The 26,167-nt window shown below is 38.2% G+C and overlaps 1 protein-coding gene across 4 annotated transcripts in view; it reads left to right on the plus strand.

Annotated features, from left to right (window-relative positions):
• The window catches only part of FMR1 (fragile X messenger ribonucleoprotein 1), a 29,841-nt gene extending 9,572 nt beyond the window's left edge, over positions 1 to 20,269 (plus strand). For 2 of the 4 annotated variants that reach the window (XM_040083940.2, XM_040083943.2), the window contains 12 exons: positions 712 to 783; positions 1,061 to 1,209; positions 2,204 to 2,297; positions 2,386 to 2,502; positions 5,888 to 6,058; positions 6,162 to 6,240; positions 8,601 to 8,710; positions 11,990 to 12,076; positions 13,135 to 13,330; positions 14,585 to 14,764; positions 15,721 to 15,803; positions 17,508 to 20,269. In XM_040083940.2, coding sequence (XP_039939874.1) covers positions 712 to 783; positions 1,061 to 1,209; positions 2,204 to 2,297; positions 2,386 to 2,502; positions 5,888 to 6,058; positions 6,162 to 6,240; positions 8,601 to 8,710; positions 11,990 to 12,076; positions 13,135 to 13,330; positions 14,585 to 14,764; positions 15,721 to 15,803; positions 17,508 to 17,669 — 1,500 coding nt within the window. In that variant the 3' untranslated portion in view covers positions 17,670 to 20,269. The remainder of the gene's footprint in view (positions 1 to 711; positions 784 to 1,060; positions 1,210 to 2,203; positions 2,298 to 2,385; positions 2,503 to 5,887; positions 6,059 to 6,161; positions 6,241 to 8,600; positions 8,711 to 11,989; positions 12,077 to 13,134; positions 13,331 to 14,584; positions 14,765 to 15,720; positions 15,804 to 17,507) is intronic. The other 2 variants (XM_040083941.2, XM_040083942.2) reach the window with 2 other exon arrangements.
• Positions 20,270 to 26,167: the final 5,898 nt, after the last annotated feature.

The following is a 26,167-nucleotide window of genomic DNA, read 5'->3' on the forward strand; positions in this document are numbered from 1 at the left end:
TTACAGATCAGTCCTTTGTAGGGCTGGATTAGTTCAGAAATAGGTGATGAACTGTTGTTCTTAAGTTGTAAGGTAATGTCTCTATTACCAGAGCTTCAAGCTGAATCAGATAATTTGCATTTTATGTGTGTATACATAAAAGCATGGAAATATACGTGTATATGTAAATACTTGAATATATATGCAAAGAGATGGACTTGAAAGCAGCGTGTTCCTAAAACCTCCTTATTTTGTAAAATTGTATACATTTATTTTTGTAATGAATTTAAAGAAATTTCACGATTGCATTTTGCTTGCATGCTCCGTAAGTTTTTAATTTGAAAGATAAGAAAATGGCAAAACTTCTGTGATTGGATGTGGCTGATAGCATATATGTGCTAAAGAGGTGTAGATGTGTGACCTCCCTGTCACCCACAGGTAGGACCTCATCAGACCTACACACAATTAGAAATACTGTTTATTAATATTAATAGGTGTAAAAGTCTGAATTATCTCTTTTGACTGCACGCAAGACTGAAGCAGTAGATTGGACACTGTACTATTTATTATTATTTATCTGTACAATCTTGCTGTTCCATGCTTTCTGTGTTGTGCCCAGATACTTTATGTACTAAGGTGCTTTGCTGCATTTTGTTCCTGTGGAGTTCCTGATCATATTAGTGTCAGCTTTTGTGATGTCTTTTAAGAATATAATGTATGTATTTTGTTCAGGTTTATTCCAGGGCAAATGAAAAAGAACCCTGCTGTTGGTGGTTGGCTAAAGTGAGAATGATAAAGGGTGAGGTAGGAGTATGCATATATACATATATATATATTTTGTATTTACTTACACTTTCTTCTTTGTTTTCTTTTTATATACTGATGTTCACTGTGGTTTGAACTAATATCTCTTCATTTTTTAAGAATTTCTTGAGTAGGACAGTTGCAATTACCATTAACCTGAGCCTGAGAAGTTAAATTTGACATGTACAGTTAACACCAGTGCCTTTTCCTTAATAGTGTAATGCTCACTCATGTCATAAAATATGTGGCTTGGATGATTTTATTATTTTTATATCAGTTCTACGTAATAGAATATGCAGCCTGTGATGCTACATACAACGAAATCGTCACAATTGAGCGTTTGAGATCTGTGAACCCCAATAAACCCGCAACAAAAGATACTTTTCACAAAATCAAACTGGCAGTTCCTGAAGATTTAAGGCAAATGTAAGTACAAGCGTTTCTTTATAACTTGTTTCAGAATATGGGTAACTTCTTAAGCCTGAGACAAGCGAAATTAAAATGCTTTTTACTACTTTAACTGAAATATAAGAATGTAAAAAATACAAATATTGATATGGTTGTACTTCAAAAATAGAAAAGATGATTTTCGAATAGCATTTAGTCCTGGAGGAAGAAACACTTTCTTCAAAATTTTAAGGTTTTGTGTGTGGTACAGATTTAGATTTTTACTCTTAGAGCTGTTCAGTGATGTGCACAGGTTAATCTGAATCCATTCTTAATCAGTTTTTATTATTTGGTGATGGTTCTGGGAATAGTTAAACAATAATGAAACCTCCCAGAGTATGATACAAAACCAGCTGGCTTTCTCCTACACCTTGGACATATTTTTCTCATATAGATATAGCTCTAAGAATCAGATTAATACTGACTCCCCTTGTTTACCTTCGGGTAACTTTCTGCTTTCCTTGAGATGCATGTTACTGCCTCAGTGTGGAATGAGTTATAAATTCAGGTTAGACTAAAACTTGCTGAAGTTAGTGTTACAGCATACACAGGTTCACTTGGTGGTGAGTGGACACAGGAAACCTGGAGAAGCCAAGCGCGGCCTGAGATCAGCATAAGGTCATTGGAATGCTGCAGGGGTTACGATGAAATCACACATTTTAATGGTTCATGATGTGTTTGAAATCTTGAACTTGCTGATTACAGTGATTTGAGCTTTTTAATGTAGTTTTGCTTAACTTGTCATTTCACAGATATACATACAGAAAATTTCTGAAATATTTGTAATCCTACTCATGTAAACGAAAGAAAAATGAGTAAAATAAGTGATAATGGAATAAAATAACACCTGCTTTGAAAGGGACAGCTTGGAAATCTTGATTTACATTCTTTGTGTTAAGGAATTATACTTTTTGGCTGTTAACCATAAATGCAGTGGTTGCTATTTTTAACTTTGTTACATTTTTATTCCTAGGTGTGCCAAAGAATCTGCACATAAGGACTTCAAAAAGGCAGTTGGAGCTTTTTCTGTAACATATGATTCTGAAAACCACCAGCTTATTATTTTGGTAAGTACAGACATTTTACTGTATCGTTGGCAGTGGTTTGTTTCCAGAGTCCACGTGTAAAGCTCTGTTCTGTTTGTTAATAATTCAGTCAATCAACGATGTAACCACAAAGCGGGCCAACATGCTGATTGACATGCACTTTCGGAGTCTTCGCACCAAGTTATCCCTGATCCTGAGGAATGAAGAAGCCAGCAAACAGCTGGAGGTACGTTGGTTGTTTTCCCTGAAGTAATTTGAGTGAAATACAATAAAATTTAAAAAGTCCCACGTGCGTTTCTTAGCTGGTAGGACTTGCATTGAGGTGAAAGTAATGATGTGCTGATAATAATCTAGGTGGTAAAAAAGGCAGATGGAAGTGTCATCCAACAAAGACATTTACAGTTACAGGGCCTGTTCTTTCAAAGACTCATTTTTATCAGCAGGATTTTGTGGGGGATTTAATACAGACATGTAGACACACATATACCACATGTATTTCGTTCATATTTTGAAGCATAAAGTAGTTAGCCGTCATTGCACAAATAATGCCACATATTTAGTAGCTTTAAAAATAAATGGGAGTAAATACATCATGATACTGATAGGACTAGAACTGGATCTAGCAAAATAACACAGCGGAAATGAGATGGAAAGGGTGAAAACTCATGTTGGTAGAATGTATGAAGGGATAAGTTTGTCTATAGATAAAATGTTAGGAAATAATCTTACAGCAGATACAGCTTCTGATACTCCTGTGACTGGTGAGTGGGTGTTGACTGGCAAGGAGCTTGAGTCATACTTGTCCATGGGTAAAAGAAAAAAAAAGGAAAAGAGTAGGCTAGGAAATAAGGGGTTCTTTATACATTAGAACTAACGTTACTTCATGGTTTTTCTTCTATCTACAAATGAGAAAAAACAGCAGTATTTCTAAAAACTTTCTAAATTGATTGTCAGGAAGCAGAGGTACCACTTAAAGGACTGTAACTCAGTTTGACAGGGGTGTATGCAGGCAGTGTTTCTGCAGAGAGTGGTTTCATCCCCCCTTCCCCGGGGTTACATCTGTTTGCAGTGGATGTCATGTTCAGGCCTCGTTTATCCAGTGGGTATACTCACTGTTACAAGAGGTTCTCACTTCTGTTGTTCTCTGTTTAGTGTCTTGATTTCTGTGTTTCAGAGCTGAAATCACAGTTTGTTTGGGTTTTGCTTTTTCTCAAGATGACCAATTTTTCCTCATTTGTGTTCCTTACTGAGCACCCCACTGTAGCTCTTCAGTAATAATTCTTCTTTATCCTCTAGAACTGACAGTTGTGTGGGCAGTTTACCTCTTAAGTGCAAAGTATTATTTTGGAGGTGGGAAGAACAACAGCCTCTTTAGAGCTAATTCCTTTTACATGCCTCCACAAATGCATGCCCCAACAACTCTGTCATTGATTCTTTTCCCAGGCTGATCTTGGATTCTTCTTGTCATTGTAACACTGAGATTTTTTGCTGCTGTGAGAGTCTCAAACTTGATTTGGTTCTCACTAGAAAACCATTGTTGAACTTCAGTTTCTACCTAAGCAGTACTTAGATAAAGATTGTGAGATAAGTATATACAGTTAAAATTTGTGTGACAAATTTGGCTGATATTTTTCTTTTTGGCTTTTGCGTTTCTTGTACTTAGAATAAATATAAAAACAGTTTAATCCGAAGTTGAAAGGAAGAGCTTCAGATAATAAAAATCATACTGCTGATTACTGTTGAGACACTGGCATACCAATAGACTGTACATGTCCATCTGCAGAAAAAAATATTGAGTGAACACTGTGGGCTTTATTGCATTATTAATAGCAGCTCACTGTTTTCATCACATAAACCTTTGTATGTGTCTCACAGTCACCGAACTTTTAAAGTCTGCCACTTCTTTTCTTCTAGCAGTTTTTCTCTGAGTCGTTATCACTAGATCGGCTTCTTACGTTCAATGGAGTTTTTTTTCTTTCTATTTTTTGTACCTTTTTGCCTATTATCTTCTTGACCTGCATGGCTCTACTTCTCAGACATGGCTTTTAGAGCATCAAGTAAAATAACCCATTATTTATTGTTTACGTTCTCTTTCCCAGTGAGTGTGACTTAGCTGTTTGGGGTGTCTTTCACATGCTAAAAAGCCAGTGTTTTGCATTCTGGTTTGTATTTTACTGTATCTAAGTAGAATTCAGTTATGGCTGCTGTGTAGGCATTAATACATTACTTGCATAGATGTTTCTTATTAATGTATTGGAGGGAAGTAGAATACTGAATTTCTGATGCTTAACTAGAACACGCTCTGTAATAATTTGCAGAAAAGATAATGAGGTTTTCGTGCAGGCAGTAAAACTCTGACTGTCAGAGCCAAGGTCCTCAGTGATGATGTAGCTTCATTTTTTCCGCATGTCATAGATAATTAGCAACTGATCATTGTCTTGGTCATCCTGTTCTCTCCTCTTGTTTGGCTGTCTGTAAAAGATTACTGTCAACGAGTTAATCAGCATTTGGTTTATCTGTTGAAATGTAGAAATGTGAGCAATTAAGAATAACTTTTGCTTTCCACGTTGTCTGTAATGTAGCTACTGAAGTGCTTGGCAGGACTCTCAGAGTATCTGAGTATTCATAACACTTGGATACTTACACCACTGTCTACTGTAACCAGTTCTTTGAAACAGTGATGTAGCACAGGATATTTACCACAGCTTTAGCAGGAGCAGGTCAGAAAGCAGTACCGCTTCAGCTGGAACAGTATAGTGCTTGTTGTGGCAAGTCCTTGATGTTTTCTCAACATCTGTAGGGTCTCATTTTGCTGACATTAAACTGCTAATTCGAAGTGTGCTCATGTATGTCTTGACAGTAGTTACAGCTTTGATTGCAATGCAGAAACATGGACAGGATTATATATCTTGGGTTTTATTTTGTTTCTTCCTTGGAAAACACTCTTTCCTTAAAAGATTATCACAGTTGGAGATTCTCTGTCTACCCACAATGCATTAAACTATTGTTCCTTTCCTGGGTTCTGTTATGCTCACGCTTGTGCGTGCTCAGTATGACCCTTCTGTTTCAGTAGATGTGTGATTCCTGGATTAAATTCTGAGCATATTTGTTCTCTGAATTCAGACAATTTTTGTGTTGTCATGCATAGGCATGGATTCTTCATTATTTTTAAAGTGCAGTAGGTATCCACAGTTGCTCTGTTTTATATATAATTTTGTGTCAGTGGTTGAGTTATTATGGTTTCATCTACCTGTTGAAATTGGTGCAGATTTTTCTCAGATCGTAAGGTTTGCTTTAATAGTCACCACAGTTACTATTTTACTACTTTGTGAGTTCTGTCTTACCTAGTAACACCTGATAGCTGTAGCTATTAAAGGGTAATTCAGAATAGAAGTATCAACACAGCTAGAGGCCAGCCTTATGTTAATATTTAAAAGACTTCTGAAGGAGACTCCATGGTGTTTTTGAATTCTAAAATAAGTGTAGTAAAGGCACTGATTAAATAAAAAGTAGGCTAAGCACCTGATTGAAAAATAGGCTTGGAATTTTTGTTGATTTCTCTCTCCAGTGTACTGGGGAGACAATCAAAGTGACATTAGATTTTTCTTCAGAGTTCTAGGCAACTTGCATCACGGTTCCATGAACAGTTTGTAGTACGTGAAGACCTAATGGGTTTGGCCATTGGCACTCATGGTGCCAATATTCAGCAAGCCAGGAAAGTCCCTGGAGTGACTGCCATTGATCTTGATGAAGATACTTGTACATTCCATATTTATGGAGAGGTGAGTCCCCTTCTTTATCATTACAGCAAATAACCTGAAAGAAACAAACAAACAACAACCTTGGGGAAATGAATCTTGTTTCTTACACATCTTTTTATTGTAGGATCAAGATGCGGTGAAAAAGGCAAGAAGTTACCTTGAATTTGCTGAAGATGTCATCCAAGTCCCAAGGAATTTAGTAGGTATGTCAGTTTTGGAGGCTGCCTCTGTGCTAGTAAGGAAAACTGCCTTTGAGAACTGCGCTGAGAGAGAAGCAATAAGCTGATGTTGAAGTACAAGGCAGAATAATTTCTGGACTGAGCCAGAGAATTGTTTGCTTCCCCCAAACATGTCAAGTGTTCAGCTCAGCTGAACAAGAGATGAATCTGCAGTCTCATATTTTCCTAGTATATTTTGAATAATTTCTTTGATTTATGTTTGTCCTTTTTTCCTTTTACAGTGTTTTTAGAAACAGCACTGTGGGATGAACTAGGAGTTAGGCATCAGTGATGAGGAAAATCTAAAATACTTCCATTGCCAAACACTTAAAAAGTCCTTAAGAGCACATGCAGCCCTTGTATACATGGAGAAATCTTTTAATGAGCTTTTGATGCCACAAAGCAAAATAAAAATACATGATTTCATTCAGCAGATAAGAAAAGAGCAGAGAAAATACTTCATGGTATAACATAGGCCTGAAAGCAAATGCTTTAATAGGCTGTCAGGGAGTGTATGAAAGCTGGTGCTGAAGCAGTGTGAAATTCTGCAGTTGGACAGGTACTAAGACATGTGGCAGCTCAGCTCTGGAATTGATTAAAAGCAGTAGTTTTCCCTTCCCTATTCCCTCCAGGTTTTACTGGTGATAAGTGAAAATGATAGCCTGCCATCATTATTTTAATTTGAGTTCTTAAAAGTCTGTTTCTCTTTAGAACTTAGCAATTATATTTTTTGGCAGGTTTTCATTTCTGCTCTTAATCTTGACCTGGATCCTTTAGAATATAACTTTGGCTGAGCCCTATGTTATGTCTGAAATAAGCTATGTTTAGTAATTTGGCTTTTAAAATTCCTAGTAATTTGCTTTAAAAATGCAGAAGACTTTTTTAGATATATATATAGATAGATAGGTAGGTAGATAGATAGATATATATATACTGATTTTTTTTTTAATCTAAAGAAAATGCAAACAACCTTCTTCTATTTAATTATATTTTTAAAAATTCAAACTGAACAAAATACCCAAACAAAGAAAAAACCCACCCAAGATGTTATTTATTTTTTAAAGACTGTATGGACATTTTTATTTGAAAATATTTGTGTGTGTTGCCACATCCACATCCTCACAAAAACTTTGATTGGAGTAACTGATGTAAGCTGCAGAAGTTTGGGAGATTTTGTTGTGATTTGCATTTTTAAATCACTACCAAGCCTTTTTTACATTTATTAGTCAGGTGCTGTTGTATTTGCCAGTAATATAGAATGAAATTAAGTACTCAGAAGTAGCTTTTGACACTCAGAAGAGTCTTTGTCATTGAGGAACTTACTGGCCGTATGTTGTCATGTTTTCTGCAAGTATTCACGTCAGAAAAGTTGAAAGAAAAATGAAAATTTATATAGCTTTGCATGATAGGAGCAGTAGGAGTCTGTTGTGACTAAAAGTGGTGTTTAATTCCTTTTTCATGGATTAATTGTGTCAGACAAACAGTAGCTGTTATGCACTTGGGGTTTTTTTACCTCTGTTTTAGTGACATGCCAATGAAAAAAGATCATGTTTTAAGTTTTCCAGCAGTTTGTTAAATAATTTTTTTTGTTACGTGCTGAAAGCATCTTTGGCATCACTCTTTTAAGCTTTTCTTGAAAGCTGTGATGGAAGGATGTGGCCCTCCCTCATCACATCCCAAGCAGCTTTGTTTTCCTGCCAGTTTGCAGACAGCGCACTGTTTTGCTGAGATTGGAGAGAACTAAATTTTCATTTTCCCTGTCTCACACTAGAATGTCTGCTTCAGAAGATATGTGTCTGCTTACTGACATTGGAGTATAATTTATTTCTATTTTTTATCTTAGGATTTTTAGTGACTTATAAACTATTGGCAAAAATGTCCAAAAACCTCAGTTCTAGAGAATTTTGCATCTACCTCAGACAGTATTTTTGGTAGTAAATATTAAAAAACTAAAATTTTGTAAATTAACTGAGTTTTGCTTACACAAGAAGTAGTTACTGCAAATGTTAAGAATTTTTTGTTTGTTTTGATTGGATATTTTAAAAGCAAATAGAAATGTTTATAATGCCCTGAAGTTATTTTAAACTTACCAAAGCAAAGCCAAATAAGCATTCAAGGTACTTGAATATTTCGGTGATCAATGTGTTTCATAAGTTAACACCACAAGCTTGTGATGATTTTAGTTTGTGGCTTGTTAGCTAAATCTTTGTTTTACAGGATTAAGGCATTTTGGACAAGTTCTTGCTCTGGTACTTAAATAGACTTGTCTAATTAAAGCAAAGAAATACTCTCAGGTTTGGGGGAAAAACCATAAAGGTGGAATGTTCTGTGTGTTCTTCCTCTAGGAAAAGTAATAGGAAAAAATGGAAAACTGATTCAGGAGATAGTGGACAAATCTGGCGTTGTAAGAGTGAGAATTGAGGCTGAAAATGATAAAAATATTCCACAAGAAGAGGTAGGTTTTCAGTTAATATTTTTTCTTTTTGTTAATTGGTTATATTCTACGCAATGATAAAATAAATTCTTCCTTGTATCTTTGTAGTGGTAATAAGATAAAGTGTTGATTAATGTATGTTTTCTGATGGATTCTGTCTTTTCCTATTAATGCTGAGGGGAATTTTTATATAAATTTCTCTATGTTAGAAAAACACTTTGTGAAATTTATTGGTGGTGCTCCTTCTTTAAAGATTTCATGTTGTTCCTGTTGGAAGCAATGACATTTCCCAGCCATGTGCTAGGCCATAAATCCATATGTATGAAACTTGCTGGTTTCATTCTTTGATCTGCTTTGAGTTTGATTTCTTAGGTTTTTTACCTGGTTTAATTTTTCATTAGCAATTTCTTCTGTTGAAATGAAAAACTTGTGCTTTATGTTAAATCTCTGTTTTTAAAAAATATTACCTAGCTTCACAAGAGCCTGTAAATTGTAACCCAATGAAAAAACCAAGCATGAACGTTGTGAAACTCCAGGTTTGCACAGGAAGGCTGTCAGCCTTGTAAAGGGCCTGAATGAAGTCTCAAACGTTGTAATTTGAGGCACTTCTGTGTGGGGCTGCATCGAGGGGCAAGGTTGAAATGTGCAGAAAACTTTGCAGCATCTCAGTGCAGAAAGACTCCCTGCGATTTCAGATGTGAAATGTGCTTAAAGCAAACTGAACTGCTTAAAGCAAACTGAACTGCCTTTCGTTTACCTCAAAATCCAAATATGTACCAGCTAAGAACCTTTGCTGCTTTCAGTAAGCTATGAAATATGGTTTCTGGAACCCTTATGTTCTTGCTTAAATAGTTATTTCCTCTGCTGTTTTATCACTGTAAGACTTCCTGAAAATCCACAATCCAATTTCCATTTTTCTGTACAGAATGGCTAAGCCATTAACTGACGGCTTTTTTACTATTTTACTGGTTTTACATCTGTCTGAAAAGGTAAATGGTCAATATTTAGACCTAAAAGTTTCACTTGTCTGTCATATTCCATTTCTGAAGACAAATTCCTGCAGCATTAAAGGGAATTAATTTAATAAGCAAGAGGGTGCTGCTATTGCTGCAGGCTGGAGAATCACAGAAGGGTAAAAGAGCCACTACTTATAGCTGCAGGGAGTATGTCTGGCCTTTTTTTTTTTTTTTTTTTTAAATGTCTTTTTTACCTGTCAAGCTCAGCATTCATACTTCTGTTTCACCTGTTAATGACATTTCTAAAACTGGCACTGCTTGCGCTGCTTCATGTGTTAGTTGTGTCATGCCAGGTGCAATACAGACACCTGAGATCAGACTTAAACAGGTAAGAGTTAGTACTTGTAAATTGAATGCAGCTCCATTTCAACCACAAAATCCAGATACTCTTCCCATGTGTGAATTTGGAGATTGCAGCTCTTCTTGTGGTAGAACAGTAGTTCAGTTAAATTTGAATACAGCATTTGGTTCTTTTTATGCGACTGAGATGCTAGAATACTGCCCATTAGTTTCAAGTGCAGTTTTAGACATCCCATAGTTTTATAATAGGCTATCTTCAGGCTTTTCATGTTTTAAAATGAGATAGGTGCTGTTTGTTACAGCAATATATATTGCTTTTATCTCTAAATTTGTTATGCACTGCTCAGTATTCCGTGCTGCAGCTAAGTTGAACATAGGTACTTTTGCTTTGAAGACAAAAATAAAGTTCAATAAATAAGCACTTTGCTGCTTTTGTACAGCTGAAATTGCTTGACGTGGTTACCAGCTCATATTCTTAATAGCTGGCTTTGTTATACCTTGAATCCGCTGCCAAAAGCAACAGCAAGCATTTCCTTAAATGCCTTTTTAAATCATTTGTCTTGTCATCATTTAATAATTGATACTGTGAGCTAGTTAATGCCAGTTTAGTAGAAATTTCGCTGCTCTTTATCAGGTTGTATAAAATATTTATGAAACTTAAAATACCCCAGATAATAAAACATTTCAGTCAACAATGCCTGTGGCTAAAGAATTTCTAATGCTCATGAAAGTCAGTGTTAATGTTGATCTTCCTTAGGAGCAGAGGACTGTGTGTACATTATTTTTCCTGTAGATGTGTAAGGTCTAATTGTAAGGTTTTTGTCTTCAAAAGAAAGAGAGGGGCGAAGAAAACCAAGCACAACCTTGAAAGTGGAAACAAATTATAGACTGGGAACTCCTGGGCAACCTCAGCATAATCTGCTTTTAATTTTTAAGACATTTGTGTCTCAAATCATTTCACTTCGGCAGCAAACCTTCCTTTGGAATGCAGTTCTGTAGAGTGACAATTAAAGGCTTCTTTAGAGGTAATGATGAGACAGCAAAACAATATTTGAGATAATCAGCAGGTGTGCCAGGCTCTGGTCTGCAGTGGCGTGGCCTTCAGCAGCTGGGTGTTGGAGATGCTCAGGTCTGCAGTCCCCAGTGAAGCTTCTCCTGCCCAGATGATGCTGCAGCTGCTGGAGCAGTCAGGTTCACTCCTCGTCCTGTGTGGGCTGCACTCACACCCCCCCAAAATGCTGCATGGACCTGTCCTAGTGTCAGAAGGTTTGGTGTAGAAATTATCCTTGTGTTGCTAAAGTTTACTTTGTTCTCCACACTCAGTGACGCCCTTTTAGGTAGATTTTTTTTTCACCTCCTTTGGCTGCTCAAGTTAATCTTTGTGTTTTGTCTCCTGATGTCATAATTAGAGATTTAAAAATTCCAGATTTATATTTGCCACATATTTATTGGGTCTCTTAACATTCTTGAAGGGTAGAAGAACTGTAAGTTAGAAATCATCACCTGAAGTACTAATTCTTTCTTGAATATTTTTTGGCTTTTTTTTCCAACTGTGGATCTTCAAGAAGGATCAGGTTTTGTTTTGTGACACAATGTTAATTTGATTTATTTTTTAAAAGCTCACAGGTAGACCAAAAGCAGCTGGTATGAGAGAATGGATGCAGTCAGCAAAGGTGGTATTGTTTTGAAGGGAGGAAACATAATGTGTTCTAAATGGACTCTTTTTCATTTGTTTAGAGAAATAAATACTGACTTTGTGATGCAAATTATCTATATCTACTTATTTAAGAAAGCTCTTTGCATAAAGGGACTAAGACTACATGGTGTAGTCAATATCAGAATTAAAATACACTGTTGTCTCACTTTTTCGTTTTTGCTTATGCATGGTGTAAGAATTGTTTTCAAGTTTTACAGTAATAAGCGTGGTCCTCCTTAGAATTCAATGCCTTATCAATAACCAAAGCCTATTGTTACTTTGTTTTAGGGCATGGTACCATTTGTGTTTGTAGGAACCAAGGATAGCATCACTAATGCAACTGTTCTTCTGGATTATCATCTTAATTATTTAAAGGTGAGTATAATAATGCTGTTTTACCTCTGATTTTTTTTCTATCAATACTTAGGATAGTAACAGTGTGATGCTGATAATCTGTTCAGGCTCTGAGGCTGTTGAAAAATTAGTATTATAACATCTGAACCTGTCAAAGATATGCCATGAATACGTGTTGCTGTGTCTTTTACCTAATTGTGTACGGTGAGGATGCTGTGTGCTCGTGCCTCTATGCCTGAGTTACAGCACTCTTCTCTGCATGCTTTAATCCTTCCTCCATTCCCCACACTGTTCATTGTCTTTATGTAGAGTTTAACAGCAGAGTGCCTTTTTATGAAGCAGTACTCTTACATCACAACTCTTTAATAACTTTGATATTTGTTACGTGCAGCAGTGTAAAGAGCTTGTGCTCCGATCTGAGTGCTTTTTCTTGATGTGTGTTTTTAACAAACCTAACCTTGTCGACGGTGCCACAGGAGGATTTGTGTTGGTAGCACATGGATTTGAACATTTGAAAGTCTCACTGTTAAACAAGTTCTTCTCAAAGCTGAGTTGCTGTTTGAGTATTAAATAGATGATCAGTTGCAATATTTCAGTGTTGTTTCTTTCTGAGACCTGCACGTGTGCACATGTGTGGGAAGACAGTGCTGAAGGCACTCTTGCCCTGATCTATTGCAGCTGTGTTAATTACCAAGGAATGGGAACAGCCTTGCCCTCACAGCTATGGGTGTGATAAAAAGAGTGAGTTAGCTGGGAGAGAGTCAGCTGGAGTCTGCTGGGAGGAGGAAGGGACAGGAGGTCGTGTGAGGGACAGAAAGGGACAGACAGGGCAAGGTGGCCGTGCCAGGGACAGGAAGGAGCGAGCCAGAACTGCAGAAGGAAGAGAGAAGAAGGAGAAAAAGAGCCAGAGCCGCGTGGAGCTGCCCATGGGAGGCTACACAGAAAAGGTATGAGAGAATTTTAGATGACAAGGTGCTGATGCTTGGAGCCTCCTTCGGTGTCAGTCGTACCTCCACGGTCACGCAGGCACGCGGTTAAGCCGTGCTTGTTCGTGACTTGCTGGGCTTGTGTTTGCACAGGAAGTGGACCAGCTGCGTTTGGAAAGATTGCAGATTGATGAGCAACTGCGACAGATCGGAGCTACTTCCAGGCCCCCCCCGAACCGTACGGACAAGGACAAGGGGTACATGACGGACGATGGGCCGGGCCTGGGCCGCGGCAGCCGCCCCTACCGGAACCGCGGGCACAGCCGGCGCGGGCCAGGCTATGCCTCAGGTAGGGACACTTGCACTTCTCACAGTGCCCTCCTGGGCTCGTGATTTCTTGGAGAAGACTGGATTAGAGCTGTTAAATACAGTCAATATTGAGTATTAATGTCTGAAGATTATACAGAGCTTTATGCTGTAAGAATATCCTTCAAAGTGCTCCTGCTTCTTTCAGCTTGCTTCTGTCTTCTACATTATGGGGCATATCTAGTTATTCCCTAAATCCTTAGGGTGAGGATTGTTATTTTATCTATATTTTGAACAATTCCTGATAGTGAAGTCTCAGTTTTCATTTAAGCCTGTGTGAGTCTATCCTAATAGAGATATTTATAGCTGGAAGTACTGTGTAGTTCAATTTACAGAAAAACTATTTTCTTCATATTAAATTGAACTTTTATGTTTTTACTAGAAGACCGTATGCACCAAAATAGCATGTTACTCTTTGAAACCTTGGATAATTCATTAATGAATAGTTTTCCAGATTGTGCTTCTTCAGAGCAATCTATTACTTCATTATCCATAATCTAGGTCAGCTGGTGTTTGTCCTGACTGAAAAGCCTGTAGTGTGAGCTTTATAAGAAAATCTTTGCTTACATTCTGCATAATACAGAATTAATGTTTTTGTGATGCTTACTATTTTTAGAAGATGCTCACCTTGCTAATAACATGGATTATGGGGGAGGAAAATGGGGAAAGAACCAGCTTTAGTCAATAAAGGTGATCTGTTAATTGGAAAAATCGCAATGGCCATTTATTTGATCTGATACATTTCTACCATTTTGACTTTCTCTGCTTTTGTAGTCTGTTACAGGCTGTTTCGTGATGGACTTTTTTTCTTTTCATAGATGAGTTGCAGTGGTGAGAGGAGACAGGACAGGTTATATTCAGAACTTTCAGCTGTAGAAATACAAAGGAGTCTAGTCTATTAAACTTACGCTTCACTAGACTTTTTTACATTTTGTACTATGTTCAGTAATCTGTTGATATACCGATAACTCCAATTTTAAGCATGTGGCACACTTAATTATTTAGCTTTAAACACACAACTTTTATTAGTCTGTCTTGACTTTTGCAGAAGTAATATATATTATGCATCTTTCTGTATTACGTATACTATAGAGTTTGGGAGGCAAAAACATCCCAAAACGGTCTATTAACAACAAAAAAGAAGAGAAAATCTAAATATATACATTTTGCATTCTACTATAGTAATTTCATGCTAAGCTACACTGGCGTGTTTGGATTTTTTTCATCCTCTTGATAGGAACTAATTCTGAAGCATCAAATGCTTCTGAAACAGAGTCTGATCACAGAGACGAGCTGAGCGATTGGTCCGCGGCGCCGGCGGAGGAGGAGCGGGACAATTACCTGCGCAGGGGGGACGGGCGGCGGCGCGGCGGCAGCACCCGGGGACAAGGCGGGAGGGGCCGCGGAGGATTCAAAGGTAAACCAGGCTCCTTTCCGTGGCTGTGGGAGTCCTAAAGCAAACTCACTGCTGCTCCTTTTCTCACCTGCTCCAACTCCACACCTGCTGGCCTCTCCTGACTTCTCTTTGTCAGCCTCTTAAGTGGAGTGTTTGTTTCAGGTGTGTTGAGCTTTCTTTTGACCTGCCTTGTGTTGGGGGAGTTTTTCCTATCATTTGTTTTCCTAAAATGCCTCTTTGGCTCAAATCTGTGGCCTGTGCCATCACACTTGGACATCAAGGAATCAAATTCTAGTTTGTTAGTAGGTACAGAAAAATCTGTATTACTCATTCTGCTGTCTGTATGCACATCTTACATTTGATTTTCATAGAACAGGATAATATTGTAATTTACGTGTTCATTGAAAAGGACCAGGCAAAAGTAAGATGGGAAAACTTCAAAAAGTTTAATGTCTATATACACTCTAACATATGTAGCTTCATTATATTTATTTGTTTACGTATGTAGCTTCATTATACTTATTTGTTAAAATACTTTCTTCTGCAGCTCTGCTTATTTCTTGAAATGGGTTTTTTTTTTCATAGTATGAGTGCTGCTTAATAAGTCTTTTTTTGTGAGAAGGTAATGTATAATTTAGGAAGCTTACAAGCCATTGAAAAATGTGAAGGTATTAAACTCTGCTGATTGTGTACTTCTCTTCTGTGGTTAATCATTTTGAGAAGTGGGGTTTTTTTCAGTCATTAGTCAGTCTTTCTTAAACTGTGGTGGTTTTAAACACTGAGGTTTTATCTGCATCATCCCCTGAGAATCACATTTTCTTCAGTGATTCCTGGCCCACTTCCAGTTTAAGACCTGTTGTTATATGTTAATAATAATATACAGAAAACTCTGAATTCCCTGCTGTGCTCGTGTAAGATCTAAGTGGCAGAAGGTCTTGTCTTTGTTGATCAACTGAGGTGCTGAATTCCTCTTGCAGGCAATGACGAACAGTCGCGAACAGATAACCGTCAGCGTAACTCGAGAGAGGCGAAGGGGAGGACAGCAGACGGGTCTCTTGAGGTAACTCTTGAATATGGGAAGTGTGTCCTCTACAAATTGCATCCTGTCATACACTAAGGTTGTGAGTGATGCAGTAGCCTTGTGATTCCATATTCTTTGTCTCCCTAATCACATCTGCAAAAGTTGTGTTACAAAATCACACAGACGCTCAGGACTCTGAATATATCCAGCTGTGTCAAGATGCAGTTTTGTAATGCCGTTTAGCTCTGGTGAAAAACTGGTGACAAGTCCCAAGGATTACTAACAGCTGGATTTCAGTCTGTTCTTCCTAGTGCTTAAGCTTTTATTTCTTGCTGTATTGTTGTCTACCTTCTATGTACCTGAGGGAAGAAAATCCTTAACACTATATAAAAAGGGTTTTGTAGCCAGAATCCTCAGAGAAAGAAAGATTAAACTTCAGAAGCTACCTTCACTACTAAATGAAACATTTGCAATTGAAGGCTATTCAGTCTAGAAAGCAAGTTAAAAATAAGCATCAAGAAACTTTTTCAAGTAACAGATTTGAAATGCCTTGTAACCTTAAATATTTTTAAGCTTTTTATAAAGATATTTCTACATTTTTTTAAATGTTGTATTTCATGAAGTTATCATCAAGCTGATACCTTATGTATATATATTTTACCTTTCCCCATGTGGAAACTGTTCTTGTTTCAAATGGTAGCTTGCAAACCTTCTACTATCTCTTAGTGTGCATAGGATGAGTTAATTGGGGAGGAAGAAACAAAGAGCAGCTGCAATCTGCTGCCTCTGTGTGGTGTTAGCAGGAGTCACAGTTCCAGTGGGACACAGACATGACTTTTGGCTCGGATTTTTGAAAGCCTGGTTAAGAAGGGATAAAACAGAACAAGTGACCACATGCTTAGTTTTTGAAATGGGAGTGCTGAACTTAAAGGTGTAATAATTGAATATGCATCCGAAATGCAAATAATTAACTTGGCAAAACAAAAAATAAATAATGGCCACGTGAGTTTTATAATTAATTAGTAATTACCTTACGAAGTTTGAAGTAGGCCGTGAGGAATTGTGGTGCTGAAAGAAAACCCATAAGGCACTTAAATCAAGGGGGGCTTTATCTGTTGCTCCAAGATTTGGATGCAATGACATGTTACAAGAAAATAAGTATTTGCATGTTGTTGAAATCTGGCTGATCAAGTTGTAAAAATCTTGTTATATATCAATGAATAAGCATTTTCCCCCTTTACAAGCATAAAAATATGCTTTCAGCATACTGTCTTGAAAGTTTTTATGACCACTCAAAAAGGCTGCAGAAATTTTTTGGGTGTATTAAATGTATCTTTTTTCTTCAGATTCACAAAAGGTCTGAGTAGAATTTTTTTGAGATTCAGAAAAGCTGCTGTGAAATGACACTATGTCATTTGAGGACTTTTTGTATACAAAGAGTAGGAAGTCAAATTACTAGAAGTTGAAATAATGTTTCAGAGATCCATCTGATATTAATTCAACTCTTTCGTGCACAGACAAAACTGGAATTTTTTCTCTTAGCTTCCAAGGCTAGGTAGATGGGAGAGCAATTTTTTTAGGTCACAGCTATGTGGCGTTTTTGAACAGAAAAGAACTTTACACCCTGCCTTGCAGCTGGATACAATTAAACGAAACCATGAGGGGCTGCCGCTGTTTGCTCCTCTCACACCCAGGGGTGGAAAAAAGGAGGAGAATGCTTTATATAACTCTGAATTGTTCCAGATCAGGATTGACTGCAATAATGAAAGGAGTGTCCACACTAAAACCTTACAGAATACCTCGAGCGAAGGCAGCCGGCTGCGCGCGGGCAAGGAGCGGAACCCGAAGAAGGAGAAGACGGACGGCGCGGACGCTCAACAGCCCCTGGTGAACGGAGTCCCCTAAACTGCATAACTCTGAAGTCATATTTCCTATACTGTTTCAGTAATTCCTATTCCATGTTAGAGAAACTTGTTAGGCCAAAGACAAATAGTAGGCGAGATGGCGCAGGGCATGAAATGAACATATGTTCTCTGTTAGCCTTTTTTAACATCGACAGTATGCAGTTGTTTTCAGAATAAGAAGTTATTCGAATATTTGCATAAAAATACCTGAACTTCTGAAAATCGCTTCCAAGTACATATTGCAGTTCAAACGATGGAAGATTCTTTTTTGTTTGTTTTAAAAATACTGAGCTGTGCATTGGTAAACTTTCTGTTCAGTTGTACCATTTTAACACATCGGGTCAAATTCACTGCTCAATTTCAATTTTCAGAATAAATAGTGTTTGCAGTAATCAAATTGGCTTCTGTTTTCAATCTAACTTACCAGTTCTTCATGAAATGCTATGTCGTTTTATGTCCTGTGTCAGTTCACATTCTGGTCCACCTTTTTCAATATTTTGGTGGACCCTGAAATCTGTGTGATGTAACAATTGTCATTTTCATTAGCAAAAAAGTTGTATGATCTGTGCCTTTTTTATATCTTGGCAGGTAGGAATATTATATTTGGATGCAGAAATCAGGGAAGATGAGTTGGTAACACTAAATGTAAAATATATGTAGCAATCCTTGTCAGATGTTAGTACTTTATAGACAAGTGCATGCTTTCCATAAATTTTTCCTTACATAAACATTCAGTTAGGCAGTTATAAGAATAGGAAATTTATTTTGCACTGAAGATTTGGCAAATAGTGTTATTGAAAAAGGGGTGTAATTTTTTTCTTTGTAGGCAGTACGGAAGCTTTTTTTTAAAAAAAAAGGAAACTTTAAAAAAAAAAATCTTTCCATTGTGGAAAACTAAAAAACTCATTGTTACTGAGGGAACAAGTGTAACATGTTCACAAGCTAGTAATGTGTGCCTGCTGTTTGGCCAGATGACCAGCCTAAAGCATTGATGGTTTTCATCCTCCCAAAATATTTGAATTGCTTATTTTAATTTGGAGGCTATTTCAGGAGAGGTAAGAAGAGAGTCACCACGTGTCATGCCCTGGCAAGTACAGATACAGTAGTTGAAAATATTGAAGGTAAAACAAAAGTTCTTCATATTTTGAGCTGCAAGGTCCTAATTCCAATTCCCAGCCAATATGAAGGTGTCAGGATTTGATCCAAAGTACAGCTGTACACCAGGGAAGGGTGGGAAGTGGTGGGAGGAGCTGTGCTTTCTTTCATTTCTGATCTCACGTTAAACTTACTGGGCACAACTGCATTAAGGACCTTCATTTTAGTCTGTTTTTGTTCAGATTACTCCAGAAGGAGAGCCACTGTTTATGTACAGAATTGTACAAACTTGACCTTGCCTCTGATGTATTTTGTGAGTTTTGTTTCTTTGCTTTCTTCATTCTTTTTTTTTTTCCTTGCATACAGGTGAGCATACTAAAACTGGCAACGAACTGCACATGATTTAACAAATATAAAAATGTCTTAAAAAGTATTGCCAAACATTAATGTTGATTTCTAGTTATTTATTTTGGGAATGTATAGTATTTGAAAACAGAAATTGGTACCTTGCACACATCATCTGTAAGCTGTTTGGTTTAAAATACTGTAGATAATTAACCAAGGTAGACTGACCTTGTAATGTAACTGCTCTTGGGCAATATTCTCTGTACATATTAGCTACAACAGATTGGATTTTATGTTGACATTTGTTTGGTTATAGTGCAATATATTTTGTATGCAAGCAGTTTCAATAAAGTTTGATCTTCCTCTGCTAACTGATGTTGATGCAATCCTTATGAATGATTGCTTTAAAAAAAATCTCAGCTTGACAGAAAGTAGAAAGTATTTCTTTGTTTAGACTTTAACTGTACCCGTTGTTTATTTACACGTTTTAGAAAAGTCTCAGCTATTACCGCACTTCAAAAATACGGCACAAAGTGCTCAAGAAGACACAGTCTCCTCATGGACTGGTACAGTACCTGTCACACTTCTGCACTCATTTCTCACATCAGTGGTTGAGTTCACTAAGGTGCTAACCCGGGTAAATGTGAAATCACTAAACCACAGTCGGACTAATTGGCTGCATTCCATTTCCAAGTGGGTTTGGGGGCTCTGACCTTTTCCAGTATTTGTGTGCTTAACATATATCCCTTTCAGTTCGTATTCCAGTGATTTTTAAATGTTATTAAATTTCAACAGATTAACCTGTGAATCTAAATGTATACTTTTATTTTGAAAAGTCATGTTGTTACAAAACTTGAAAGTGCAACAAATGTCTGATGCTTGAGTTCAGGTCCGTCCTATTGGTAACTATTATAAAGTATCATCTAATGAATTAAAATTATTTTTAAAATAAAGTTCTTTGAAAGAGTGAGAGGTATTTGTGAATCATGCCAAAGTCTAAATTCAGTAAGGTTAAGCTCAAAGCCTATGAATTAACAAATGCTTAAAAAAAAAAAAAAATAGAAAGTATGTGTTTCTGTTGTTTACTGAATGCATTTTTGTTAATGATGGTGGGGAGTTAAGATTTTCAGAGTTGTTATTAAAATTTTGTCAAGGAAAAAATCTCTTTATTCAGCTTTTTTTAGAATCTCTTTAAGGGCACTCATAAGGTTCAAGATGATACTGGGTTTAGTTTGGTACATACAGAAATTATTTGACTCAATTACTGATGAGCTTTTTCAGCCCTTCTTTGTCCCTAATATCAAATATTGTGTACCATGTCCAGGAAGGGCATTGAGTGCTGTGAGTGCAGACCCTGCTTCTTCCTACGAGTGCTTACAGCTTGTTTTCCTGAATTGCAGTGTGTTTCCCTGCAAAACCCTTCAGTACTGAAGATTAAAAGGGAAACATTTAGCTTCCAGTGAGTATTCCTCACTGGAATTCCTCCTTTCAGGAGTTCTGCAGTACAGTTCTGTTTAGTTCTCTGCTAATCTGCAAGAGAAGGTGGGTGTCAAATATTTTTATCCTGTGTATTGTTAAAGGCTTTGTCTGTTTACAGAAGCAGCGAGACTTGCAGTGGAATACCTGTGTTAAGGGGTGGGGGAGATGTGTTGCTGGTTCTTGTGGCTACTCAAAAGAATTCTTTAAAAAGCTTTTTTAAAAATCTTCAAGGCTGAGCTTGCTGTTTCCACAGTAGTGTGCACTAAGCTTGTTTGTCATTCACTTGAACTTGACAGATTTTCACCCTAAAAGATGCTTGTCAAAGAGTCTCTTCCGGGTATCCATGAAAACTGGGGTGGCTGGGATGTTTGCACTGTTAAAGGTATTAAGGCAGCTTAATATACGTTAGGAAAAGTGAGGTTAGACCTCCTGAGCTGTGTTCTGAATAGATTCCACTTTGATCACAGGGTTTTCCTTGCCAGAGGTTCATTAGACTTACGCGCAGTGTGGTTTTCACATTGTATCTTTATGCTGTGATTTACAGGAACAGCTCTTCACTCTTTGGCAGTGTGAGTCCCTAACAGAGGACTGTGGATCTTTTGCCTGCATCAGGGGATGAATCTGGTTTTCTATAAACGATTTTTTAAAATGTGTTGCACATCTGTCAGTTGTGCTTTCACAGTTATGATGGTCAATCATCTCAAACAGTTTGATAGAGAGAAATAATTGCTGTTAAACCTGGATGAGTCAGTTTGCCATAATTACTCTTTTTTTTTTACGTTGTTTAAAAGTTACTTTACAATAGACTTTAAAGTGGTAATTTTTGTGCACTTGGAGTACTGTATGGAATTGGATTATAAGAAAGAGCAACAATCATAGATAATTTTGTGTATCTGCTGAAAATTCAGTTGGAGAATATGTTTACTGACAGTTTTGCACTGAATTTAGGAAACTGGTTTCCAATAAAAGCAGTTAATTTAAAGCAAAAAATGATCACATGGATGTAGTCTGTAAATGCTAAGAAGTTGGCTGTTGCAGAAGTGGTGTAGCAGGCATTAGGTGTGCTTTGGGGTTTGGATGTGCTTTTTTGCCTGGTGCACTGAGGCTGAGCATCAGGTGTAGACTACAGCTACAGCAAGAGAAATCAATGCTCCTAAATGTAGTCAAATCAATTAAGTGTTCTATTTGAAATGGACGGGGCAATTTTCTGTGATTCTTAGCAGTCTGAAAAGTCCCATGTCACAAATGCATCATGCTGTCTGGGGTGTTCCATGAGATAAACCAGTGTGGAAAATCTCACTCTGATGTAAATCATGTGCTTCAGAAAAGGAAGGCTTGGGGATTAGACATGTCCAAGTATTGGAACTGCTGAGAGTGGCTGGGGCTAGTCTGGGTATAAAGTGAAACCATGAATCTGAGGGTAATGTGCATTGTTGCTTATTTTAGCAAGCTGGTTCTGCATACAAACGAGGTTAAAGAGACCCACCCTTTAAACTCATTTTGCAATTAGCTGAAATGAGGAGGGGGGAGAAAAAAGTGGATATATAAGTTTTTCAGGCTCAGTTAACAGTTCAGATGGCTGTTGTAGCAAACTGCAACTGCTTTAGGCAGCTCATCTGTTAGGGGAACTGCTGCTTTGATGGCATCTGCATTTACTTTAGACTGCTGAATATTTTAAAAACACTGCTCCCAGTTTATTCAAAGGCTTTCCTTAATAAAAGGAACGTAAGTGGTAGAATCCTAGAATGGTCTGGGTTGGAAGGGACCTTAAAGATCCTCTAGTTCCAACCTCTGCTTTGGGCAGGAACACCTTTTGGTAGTTGCCCAGAGCTCCATTCAGCCTGGCCTGGAATGCCTCCAGGCACAGGGCAGCTACAGCTTCTCTTGGCAACCTGTGCCAGGGCCTCACCACCCTCATTGTAAAAAACTTCAACTTTAGTCTAATTTGAACCTCTTCTTATTTAAAACTGTTATTCTTTGTCCTGTTGCACAGGCCCTGCTTCCCCATCTTTCTCGTGTAGCCCCTTTAAGTCCTGGGAGAAGCCCTGATGTGTCCCCAGAGCCTTCTCCAGGCTGAACCACCCCAGGTCTCAGCTTGTCTTCAGAGCAGAGCTGTTCCAGGCCTCTGGTCACCTTCATGACCCTCTGGACAAGTTTGAAAAGGTCCATGTCCTTCATATGGTGAAACTGCAGCCAGCAGCACCAGGTAACTGCTCACTCTGACCCTCTTCCCCCTCCACCCTCCCAGTGGGAATGGGAATCAGGGGAAACAGAAGAGTAAAAACCATGGGTTGATACAAGAATAGTTTAATAATTGAAAGATAATAGAATACAATAATAATAATAATTGTAATGAAACGCAAGAGCTGCACAATGCAGTTGCTCAGTACACTGACCAATGCCCAGCCCATCCCTGGGCAGTGTCTGGCATCTCTCTGCCGTTCCTGCAGTTTGTACACTGGGCCTGCTGTGCCATGGTGAGGAATTTCCCTTTGGCCAGCCCAGGTCAGCTGTCCTGGCCATGCTCCCTCCTGGTTTCTGGTGTACCTGCTGCCTGCTAGAGCTTGGGAACTCCAAAGTCCTTGATTGAGAGCAAGGACTGCTTAGCAGCAGCTAAACATCAGCGTGTTACCAGCATTATTCTCATCCCAAATCTGAGGCACAGCACTGTGCCAGCTACAAAGAAGAAAATTTAACTCTGTCCCAGCTGAAATCAGGTCAGATCTCCGGAGCTGGTTGCAGGACACCAGGAGGGGTCTCCAGAGGGTGGAGTAGAGGGGCAGAATTGCCTCCCTTGCCCTGCTGGCCATGTTCCCTTTGGTGCAGCCCAGGACACGATTGGCTTTTGGGGTCTAAGAAAGATGCGTGTCAGATTTGTGCTTCAAGTGTGCAAATATTTGGTGAAGCAATGCCTAATTAATTCACCTTTCATGGGTTAGTGAGAAGCTCTAATTTAAGCATTCTGACTGAACTTTCCAATTTGATAGCAGTGTATTTTGATCTCTTACTTGTTACCTGGTCTGCAGATTTAGGTGATGTTTGTGTCACTGGAGTGTGACTGGTAGGAGTATGAACTTGTTTTTAACTTGGTGAATTAGAGGATTTGAGAGGCTTTCCAAGAGTCTGAGCAGGGGCCAATTTCTCCCAAAACATTGAGCTTTTTCTGGCCCCTCTGTTGTGTGCACCTGAACTGGGGGTGCTGACTGTGACGTGCTTTGGTTCCACGGTTGTCGGGGCCAGTCTGCTGTTGCTGCACCCTGGGGAGGTGCTCATGCCCTCCTCCAGCAGGGCTGGAGGAGACAGCAAAAGAGGTAAGTAATGGCAAAAATCAGAATTTTCTCTATATCTTGTTTTTCTTTGCCCCCTTTAAATGAGTAATTTCTTCAAAATCATTTATTCCCAAATACATACACATATATTTTCAATGGGTTTTGGCCTCTTGGAAAAAAAGGCAGTCCTGCTCTGTGCAGCAATCAACTGTCAGGTTTGCTCAAATCCATAAATACGAAATTAAGGTCAATGATTTGTTTTATGCAGGACCCTGTACCCATTATTGCTCTTGGTTTTATTGCAGTAATGCTGCCCTTTGGCACCCATCAAACGTGGGTCTTCATGGTCCTGCTCCTGCTTTGGAGCATCCCTTCATGTGAGTATGGCAAGGCCAGAAACACTCTCAAAGTGGCAGGCAGTGTCTTGGAAATGATTGGAAAATACTGAGAAATATTGCAAGCAATTACTTCAGGTTGGATTGATTTGTTCTGACACTTAAATAGAGAATTTTTTTTTTTTTTTTCCCTGCAGCTATAGTTTGTATTTCCCTCTGTGCATCTGTACAAGGAATACTTGCTGCTTGTTTCATCACTGTCAGTGCAGCTTGCTTTTATTCCACAGTTGATCATAGATTTTTCTTTTTTTTTTTTTTGCTAATTATAGATTCTTCTATTTTTCCCTCACTTCAACTTTTTTTTTTCAGCATACTGTTAAAGGTGTTCTTATAGTCTGTTGAGAATTGATGTATTTGCTTATTACAGCAGATGACTCAAAGTAATTGGAAAGGTTTCCATCTGATTACTTGCACTAACAGAAGTTGAGTTTGGTCATCTGACATGTATAAAGGATCCATCCAAACATGTTTGCATTTGATCCTTAATGCATTGAGAAACCAGAACTCAGAGCTTTTTCAGCTCTTGGTGAAAGGCAGTCGTTGTGTTGTTTAAAATGTTTCCAGAGTGGTGTGAGCTCTAGCACAGATACGAATATCTAATACAGCAATGGCCATGAAACCTGTATAAATGGCTCGTGTCTCTTTAAGCCCTCACATGAGAGTGTAATGTGTAGGGCAGCCATGGTTTTCAGATCATTCTTACCAAACTGAATGTTGGAAACCTCACCTCATGAACTTCCCATGAAATCATTACAAAGTCTTTAAATTTTGCTGTACTGTCTTGTTCACTAGCAGGGAGAGGGAGCCCATGACATAACTGTCAGTGTGAGCTCTGGTGGTCACATTTCTGTTACACCACAGTTTCAGATTATCTCTTTTGACAGTACTTTCAGTTCTCTCTACTCTGTTTTGGGGGGTTGGTTTGTTTGTTTGTTTGTTTGTTTTGGGGGTTTTTTGGGTTTTTGTGGGGTTTTGTGGGGTTTTTTTGTGGGTGTTTTTTTGTTTTCTTTGGTTGGTTTTGTGGTTTTTTGGGGTTTTGAGAGGGTTTTTTTGTGTGCTTTTTGGGGGTTTTTGTTTTGGGGGGTTTTTTCCCCCAAAGGAGTTTTGTATGGCACAGAAGAGGCAAGTTGTGCCCCAAGACAAATAATTTCCTAATTCCCTAATTTATGCTCCCGATGCTGTTAGCTGAAAAATCATCCAAAAGACTGAAGTTGTTCAATACTTTAGGTTTTGGTAAGGCTTTGATCTCACTCCTGTTCACAAGGACTCTAACACCGTGAAATGGCTTTCAGCAAACTCCATCACTGAAAGCTTTCAGAGTGGTGATTGGTGTAAGTTTCTCTCATGGAGAGGGAAAAAGGCAAGCAGGTGGGAATACTGGGTCTCTCTTTTTCCCCCTCACTGGGGAGTGGTTGGTTGTCAGTGGAGTCCTGTGCTTTGCACTTTTGGTGTAATGAAAAAAAGATGCAGGGAGGCAGCAAGGTTTGCTCATCCCCCCCCTTTTTTTTTTTTTTTTTTGAGTAGTGTAAATGAAAGGTGATTGGGAAGTCCCAGAGTAAGGAATCAGGAGCTTCTGTGTAAACAGTGCAGTACCTCTATATTTAGGGTTGTTTTGCTCTTTTCTGTGCAGCTGCAGCAAGTCACTGTCTGAAACAAGAAGCTGGGATAGGTGCATGTTCGGTTGTGTCTGATAAAGGTGCCTTTCACCATGTTTCTGTGTTTTAACTGGGCTCTGATCTTTATCTAAACAGCTGAAAGTTCTGCTTGTGTGCATAGGAGAAATACAACTATAGATGCAGCAAGCATTTTCATGTAACCTGCACCTCATAGGTGAGCAGCAGGGCTTTTTATCCTTGACAATTTCCACCTGGATGGATTCTTTAATTTAAATTTTACAGCTTTTGTTCTTTACTCAT

The sequence above is a fragment of the Hirundo rustica genome, chromosome 21 (assembly GCF_015227805.2).
Source record: "Hirundo rustica isolate bHirRus1 chromosome 21, bHirRus1.pri.v3, whole genome shotgun sequence".
NCBI lineage: Eukaryota > Metazoa > Chordata > Aves > Passeriformes > Hirundinidae > Hirundo > Hirundo rustica.